General features: G+C 40.0%; 1 protein-coding gene across 2 annotated transcripts; it reads left to right on the top strand.

Moving 5' to 3' along the window:
• Positions 1 to 2,553: 2,553 nt before the first annotated feature.
• LOC111970935 (ras-related protein ralB-B) lies at positions 2,554 to 8,186 on the top strand. 2 transcript variants are annotated; one of them, XM_023997703.2, is made up of 5 exons: positions 2,554 to 2,664; positions 3,946 to 4,129; positions 4,306 to 4,514; positions 6,998 to 7,175; positions 7,424 to 8,186. In XM_023997703.2, the coding sequence occupies exons 2-5, from the start codon at positions 4,016 to 4,018 to the stop codon at positions 7,532 to 7,534; spliced, it is 612 nt and encodes a 203-aa protein (XP_023853471.1). In that variant the 5' UTR covers positions 2,554 to 2,664; positions 3,946 to 4,015; the 3' UTR covers positions 7,535 to 8,186. The 2 variants fall into 2 exon arrangements, with proteins under 2 accessions (XP_023853471.1, XP_070302059.1); XM_070445958.1 differs by having other exon boundaries at positions 2,596 to 2,671; positions 3,950 to 4,129.
• Positions 8,187 to 8,749: the final 563 nt, after the last annotated feature.

An 8,749-nucleotide genomic window follows, 5' to 3' on the forward strand; every position in this document is an offset into this window, starting at 1 on the left:
TATCGTAAGGGGGGCCAATGAGAGGGGATTAGTTCACGAGCTCTGCCAATGACCATGACCATTCTTTTGACCATATGCGGCGTTCACATGAGAGGGAGCTCTGTCCATCGCTCATCTGAAGTCAATGTAATTCTCCAGTTGGAACATTATTCAAGATTTAGTGTTAAAAACATTCTTAAGATTGATTCCAATACATCGTTTGACATGTTTCTATAGACTGTTACAGAACTTTTTGACATTTCGTCAGTTTTTAGTGTGAACGCGCTTCCCTGACGTTGGATTGTTTACCAAACCGCTACAAAAATAGCTATTTGACATAAATGATGCATTACCGAAAAATACGACATTTCTTGTGGAAGTTGGAATCCTGGAGTGCATTCCGACGAAGATCACAAAGGTAAGTGAAGATTTATAATGCTTTTAATGAGTTTTGTTGACTGCCACATTTGGCGGGTAACTGTATGGCTTCTTGTGGCTGAAGCTGTTTTCAGATGGATTGAATATTGTGTTTGCCGTAAAGCTTTTTGAAATCTGACACAGGGTGTGCATTAAGAACAAGTGTATCTTTAATTCTAATGTAAAACATGTATCTTATCAAAGGTTATGATGAGTATTTTAGTTATTTGACGTGGCTCTTCTTCTCAATTTCTCAGGATATATTGGAGGCCTTTTTCTAGAATTGGCCAATGTAAACGGAGGTTTTGATATAAATATGAACTTAATCAACAACAGAACAATTATGTATTGGTGTAAAATAGAAGTCCATGAGTGTCAGCTGATGAAATAATAAAGTTATGATATCATATTCTATTTTGTGCTTTTTTGTGATCCTCTCTTTGGCTGGAAAGAATGGCTGAAATCTTTTCTGTGAGTTGGTGGACCTAACATAATCGTGTTGTGGTGCTTGTCGGCTGAAAGCCTATTGAAATCGGACACTTTGGTGTACTGTGGGAGTAGCAAGAGCAAGATTAAACCTTAAAATGCTATAAGAACATTATGTGAGGAAATTTATATTATGAGATTTCTGGTTTGTTGAATTTGGCGGCCTGGCACTTCAAATAAGGCTGTTTCGTGTAGCTTACTCTGGCGTACGTTTGGTAACATGTAAATCTCTTCGACATGGTCGACACCACCAACTTGGAGCCTAGTTGTAACAACTGTGAGAAAATCTTACACCTATCCCCTGAGTATAAACTGAATGTTTTTGGGTTTACATGTTTTCTTTTACTACTTCCAGCATGCCTAGATCATGGAAAAGCACAAGTGGAGTACCTCTCTCACACTTTGAAGAGAGTTAGAGACATGTTAGAGAGTCAGGGGAAGTCTATTCAGATCAAAGTACTGGCACACTAGTCACGTCCTCCTGTCAGATGTAAGCACAGAGAAAAAGCGTACTGGACAGCGAGCCTGTGTACGTGCCATATCTGAAGAAAATGGTTGAATATGGGTTAGGGTGTTGATGCCACATCGGTTGGCGGCGATCTCAGCCAGTGATGCCTGTTTTGAGTGATGGCGCCGGAAAGAAAGGAGGTCTGGGTGCAGTGCTGGGAATGCAAATTATGGGCCCACCAAGTCTGTACCCCAGGACAGATATACAACTGTCACAACTGTGACTCTGATTAAGTGAGGATGTCCAACAGTCACACACAKAGACACACGCACACACKCAGACTCACAGACACACACCACAAACGTTCAGGTGTAGGTGTTTCGTTTAGCCTAGTTGTTGTTTGGTTGAGAAATACCATTTAGTGGAGGGTAAAATAATACACATTTTATTATTTAAGGTTATTATTATTTCTGCCCAACAAAATGGCAATGTTGCTCTCATGGTCTCAATAAAGGCACTTAATAATTAGTTGCATGTCATGATTTATGCACTTTTTCATTCTGTTACAATTCATCCCAAGCACTGTTACTAACCCAGACCATGGGGTAAATTGTAACACTTCACTCATTGTATTTAATATATAATAACCACACCAATTTGTGTGGACAGCTGTAGGTTGTTTGTATCAAGTTTCGAATACACCACCATAAACAATCTCTGAGAAACTGACGAAAGTGTGAAAAGTGTTACAACCACCCTATCTCCCCTACTCTATACATCCAAAGCATGCAGCAAACGAGGGCATTATTGTCACAATAAACTTTGAATGGTGGGCGTTTTTTAGGCGGAGTTTTAATGCTAGTTTGATTTATAAAGGCAAGAATGCATATGTATGGTGTGCGCCAACTTTCTAAACATTAATATTTTTTACATGCACAGTCTTTTAAAAAATGGCGCATGCCTTTCGAACGGTCATCCAACTCAGAATTCCAACTCGGGAACTTGGACCTCTTTCTAGAGCTTCGACATTCCGACGTGAAGATCACTGACACCATGGTTTGTTTTCAATAACGCGGCATCAACGTCGCCATGACATCGCCTACAAGTGTGATCGGAGAGAAGCAGTCCTAACCCATCTTGTTCATATTGTACTGTCTTTGGTGGCACAATTCTATATGACGTCACATCCGGTTCATATAATCCTTATCACACGACGTCCGGGAGTGGTCAAAATATCCGCATTTGCGGCTGGTAAGTGGAACTTGCCCTCTACTTTAGCGTTCCCATGGTGTATACCGGATAACAGCAAAGAACGACACCAAACCCATTACGAGGTGAGACGTTTGCTATCTCTATGCACTTTTGTAGAAGTATGTACAAGTGGAAATCGATATCAGAAGCGGATATTTATTTATATTTGATCTTGGTCAAACATACCACTGTTTGCGCAACGTCTGTTGATTGACAGATTCTCATCCAATATTTGGTTGACCACATCTTTGTAATTTGTATKTATCCAWTRGAGAGCTGCTCCTTGAGAGAAAGTGGCAGGTAGAAAGTAGCAGAAGTCTCAAATCAATTTATTTGGACTCGATTTTTGTTTATTTTGGCAGCGGTGCGTTCGGCTAAGCTGTATGGGAGTGTTTATCTGACTGGATATAAAAAAATAAAAAATGCACCCCCTGGATTTTGGGGCAGAAGTTCGGGCACTTAAAAAGGACATATGTTTAGCTGCATTGTTTTTAAAATAGCCAACGTTATGGGGAAGTTATGGTCTTATAGTTCCTGTGAATGGTGTTTTATTATGATTTTAGTTTCTGTTTTGGAACTGACGATAAGGCCTATTACGTTGTGGGAATGTTTCTTCGGGTCTTGTTGCAATACATTGTTCATTTAATAAAATAAAAAATCATATTTGGATCCTCATTAGCTTTTGCAGAAGCAGCAGCCACTTGACATGATGCCAACATTCAGTTGATGACACTTACAAGAGGTTCTTCTCACTTTCTTCTTCTGCTTTCTCCTCTTGTTGTTTGCCTGATTTTATAAATCCATAAAAATAAAAAAAATATGGTCCTTGCTATCTGGGGTTCTTGGGACGTCTCTACTCCATAAAAATGTTAAATGGGGGGGGGGTTTTCAGCAAACAAAGACATGCTTCAACAGATGACAAACATAGGTACACGGTAAGGGTTTAAGAATATACACTTTTTTACGTATCGACTGCATAGCGAGTCGGAGGTTCATAAAAAAAAAAAAACTGCTGTGAAGGTGTGTACAYTAGGCTAGGTAGTAGTAGGCTACAACATGCCTGTGTTATCATTGTAACCTACATAATTTTGCCCTTGAAGGCTGCCACACCACTGCTGCCCTCATGAATTCAATTATAGGGGTCAGTCGAATAGGATTTTTCCACAGCCTATGTTTCAGTCAGCTGCCATTTTGAGATTGGCTGTTTTGTCAACCTTTTAGGTCCATGTGGATCTGTTTTGACATTAGATGTACATYCGTATACAAAACCCTGCCTTCTTTCTCTGAACACTTTTCTGCAACTTTTTTTAATGTTTGAATGTTTAGTTTTGTAGYCTAATTTACATGTTTGTGTCCAACTGTAGGAAGTTCTGGTGTTGGTGGAGGCAGTTTTTCCATTAGTGTAGTAGCTGTGGACAGTGTCCAAATCCAAAGATGGCTACTGGAAAGAGTAAGAACCAGAGCTCTCTGGTGCTGCACAAGGTGATCATGGTGGGAAGTGGAGGTGTTGGGAAGTCAGCCCTCACTCTGCAGTTCATGTATGACGAGGTAAGAGCGATAAGTCTGGTCCTTACCAGACTCTGTACATTGCTCCRTTTGTAGCATGTGGTGGACGCTGAGGCTAAAGAGAGACTTGGGCAAGCTGCCACTCAAACCTCCAATACTGCTTTTRCATTAAAGAGTTTACGATTCTGTAAATAAAATAATTCCTTCCCACCTCCTAGTTTGTGGAGGATTACGAGCCCACCAAGGCAGACAGCTACAGGAAGAAGGTGGTGCTGGATGGAGAGGAGGTCCAGATCGACATCCTGGACACAGCTGGACAGGAGGACTATGCTGCCATCAGAGACAACTACTTCAGGAGCGGAGAGGGCTTCCTGCTAGTCTTCTCCATCACCGAACACGAGTCGTTCACTGCCACCTCAGAGTTCAGGTACGTCTACGCAGATAGGTACGCCCACCAAATCTCACGGACCAGGCAAGGAGGGCATTAATCAGAGAGGCAATAAAGAGACSAAAGATAACCCWGAAGGAGCTGCAAAGCTCCACAGCGGAGATTGGAGTATCTGTACATAGGACCACTTTAAGCTGTACACTCCACAGAGCTGGGCTTTACGGAAGAGTGGCCAGAAAAAAAGCCATTGCTTAAAGAAAAAAATAAGCAAACACGTTTGGTGTTTGCCGAAAGGCATGTGGGAGACTCCCCAAACATGTGGAAGAAGGTACTCTGGTCAGATGAGACTCAAATGTAGCTTTTTGGCCATCAAGGAAAACGRTAWGTCTGGCGCAAACCCAACACCTCTCATCACCCCGAGAACACCATCCCCACAGTGAAGCATGGTGGTGGCAGCATCATGCTGTGGGGATGTTTTTCARCMGCAGGGACTGGGAAACTGGTCAGAATTGAAGGAATYATGTATGGTGCTAAATACAGGGAAATTCTTGAAGGAAACCTGTTTCAGTCTTCCAGAGATTTGAGACTGGGATAGAGGTTCACCTTCCAGCAGGACAATGACCCTAACCCTGTCTCTTATACACATCTAGATGTGTATAAGAGACAGGTATTTAGTTAGAACATTATTTGCTTTATATATGTTAGCATTGAGTGATCCACAATCCACGAGATCTATGTATTGTATGTAGAAGGGCAATTCCATGGTAAAGGAATTAGGCTTTGACTCAGTTTTTTCACTTAATGTATGCCAAACAAAAACCATTTAAGAGTTTAAGAAACCATACAACTTTATGCACAAGGACTATTTTGAACAATTTCCACTGAAAAATMTACAAAAATTAATCTCCCTCCGGTTTTTATGCGACCACGTTTGGCAAAAACATCTGCTCCTAATTAAGATTCAAAGATGTTTGCAGAAAGAATGTGGTGTCAGCTATGACATGGCATCTTGCGTTGGAAAAAAATCTATTTTGGTAATAGAACAACAGTAAGTAAAGTGGATTTACACCCGGTAAAGGAATTACATCATGGGTCCTTGATCTGTACTACACAGAAATCCATAATTACCGGCATGCATATGTCATTCTCCTCATGCTTTACAAGTTTGGACATCACAGTACAGTAGAGTGCAGTATAATACAGTAAGGTAGAATTCAGTTACAGTAAAGTACAATATACTCTACTGTACTTTTCTTTACTGTACTTTTTTATTTTATTTATTTAACCTTTTATTTAACTAAAGCTAATGTGACCTATGTTATTGTACTACTACTGTACGCTCTACTCASTGTACTATATTGTACTGTGCTATCCAAACTTGTGAAACATACATCTATGATAGGTTAAGATTTGGTCCGTCTGTACGGGAACATAAAGTACCTTCATGAAGTATTCATACCCCTTGACTTATTCCATATTTTGTTGTTACTGCCTGAATTGAAAATGGTTTCAATATTTTTTTTTGTCACCAATCTACACACAATACACACAATGACAAATTGTAAATGTGTTTTTATAATTTTTTTGCCACATTGATTGAAAATTACATACTAAAATATAAAATGTATTCACACCCCTGAGTCAATACTTTGTAGAACCACCTTTGGCAGTGATTACAGCTGTGAGTCTTTCTGGGTGAGAGTGATTGAGCCTCTGTCTGTCCAGAATTACTGTTTTAGACTCTTGGTTTGATCACCAGACAACAAAGGAAAGTTATGTGCTGAACATACAGTAATAGTATGCCAGTGGCAGGGAGGACAGTAGAAGGTAACCCAACCGTAGTTTGTGACTTATGATTTCCCATTGTAGCCAATTCATTTGCAGTAATTCAGTTACTTATAAAAAATGTTTTTAAATTGTGGTAATTCCGTTACCAATTTGGTAACGAAATTACGAGTTTTAATCACTTAATTCAAACAAAATGTGTATCAGTAAAATCACTATAACTAAGTGTTTACTTGTTACTTCTGTGAACTGTCATTCTCCTCTCTCCTGATGAGGGACCAAAATTAGAAAATACCTTAAAGATGTGTTTTTGGTAACGTAATCACAAGGCAATAAATATGTTGATATTAATTGGCAGGGGTCTTTACGTCAACTTTGTGTTTTGATGCATTTCTGATACTTTTTAAAATACTTTCCCCATCCGTTTATCCACAAATCAAAGCCTTTTACTTATACAATTTTTTTTAAAAGAAGGGAAAAAAAAGACATGCCTTAATTTCCCAAAAATATACTCTTATCTTTCATTTGAACACCTAATTTGATATGCTCTTATGTACTTCATGTTGCTGCTCATGGTCCCTTTTATATGGAAATGCCCAGAACAAAAAATACATCTGCACACTGCTAATTGCGCCCCAGTGCTAAGTAAAAAAAAAAAATTTATATATATTTTTTTAAGGACAGTGTTTTAGATCCAACTGGGTCTTCATCAGGACTAATGTATTGTGTCTTCCTAGGGAGCAGATTATGCGGGTGAAAGCAGAGAACGATACCATCCCTCTGTTGGTGGTGGGAAACAAGTCGGATCTGGAGGACCGCAGGAAGGTGTCGTTGGATGAGGTCAGGGCCAAGGCAGAGGAGTGGGGGGTACAGTACGTGGAGACCTCAGCCAAGACACGAGCCAACGTCGACAAGGTATGTAACCAAACTTAAACATACTGTCCACTTTGCTACAGTAGGACTAGGAACAATATACCTTCATGTKATTTCTTACTTYGGATTTATACTTTTTTAGATGGGGGATTATGTTATCAAAATATGTTTCCGGACAAGAGATATCAGAAACTACAAGCAAGCATGATTAAAAACAACCTTTACAGTAAATCAACTTCCATTGTCAATGTAACTATAGTGTTGAATTAACAACTGTCCATTCTTTTCAGGTGTTCTTTGATCTTATGAGGGAGGTGAGAAAAAAGAAAATGTCAGAGAGCAAGGATAAGGGTGGAAAAGAAGGCAAGATRAAGAAGGCTTTCAAATGTTGTCTGCTTTGATCTAGACCAGACCTTTCAYTGAGACACACAGAGCCAAACCAGACCAGAGCCTCCGCAGCACAGTGGCATTAGACAGGGACATGTTCATTAGGACATACTGTAGCAAAATGTTTCGAAACCTTTCTTATTGGACAATATATTCCGTCTCCCTTTGGAGCATTTTCTTCAGTTCCTTGCCTACTGAACACAAACCAGATCTACAGATCCTTCCCACTGAACTGAGCCTTCTGCCATTTTAACACACGCATATCAAATCCATATACAGTACCTCTCACATTGTGGCAGTCAGAGGGGTGGCCTAACCTATGTTAGTTATGCAAACCATCCTTTGTGCCACTGTTGGGGACGYGTCCAGAGGGGACTGTTTAGATGAAGTGCCTCAACATTGATCGTGAATAAATAGGTTATGGTCGCAGACAATCACTCACTCGCACACCACTTAAATATGGCCTTGGTTTGATGCTCACTTGTAGGAATAGGTAGCCTCATCACCAAGAGAAATTGGCTATGCTGTTTGATGTCTTACTGTTGGCACTGCAATCAATTTTATATTCCTACTACCACTACTACACCATRTTTAAAAACGTTTTTATTTATTTATGGTCCACCGCATGAAAATCAGTCAGATAATTAAGTCACCGTATTCATAATCCAACATATTGTCCACATGTACAATCCAACATGTACTATATCCACATCATATATAATACCAGTCAAAAGCTTGGACACACCTACTCATTCAAGGGTTTTTATTTTATTTTACTATTTTCTACATTGTAGAATAATAGTGAAGACATCAAAACTATGAAATGACACATATGGAATCATTTAGTGCTGAGCACTTGTTGGCTGCTRTTCCTTCACTCTGCGGTCCAACTTTTTCCAAACCATCTCAATTGGGTTGAGGTRGGGGTATTGTGGAGGCCAGGTCATCTGATGCAGCACTCCATCARTCTCCTTCTTGGTCTAATAGTCCTCTACGCAGCCTGGAGGTGTGTTTTGTGTCATTGTCTCGTTGAAAAATAAATGATAGTCCCACTAAGCGGAAACCAGATGGGATGGCGTATCGCTGCAGAATGCTGTGTTAGCCATGCTGGTTAAGTGTGRCTTGAATTCTAAATAAATCAGTGTCACCATCACACCACCTCCTCCATGCTTCACAGTGGGAACCACATATGTGGAGGTCATCCGTTCACCTACTCTGCGTCTCACAAA

Source organism: Salvelinus sp. IW2-2015, linkage group LG12, assembly GCF_002910315.2.
Source record: "Salvelinus sp. IW2-2015 linkage group LG12, ASM291031v2, whole genome shotgun sequence".
Classification (NCBI taxonomy): domain Eukaryota; kingdom Metazoa; phylum Chordata; class Actinopteri; order Salmoniformes; family Salmonidae; genus Salvelinus; species Salvelinus sp. IW2-2015.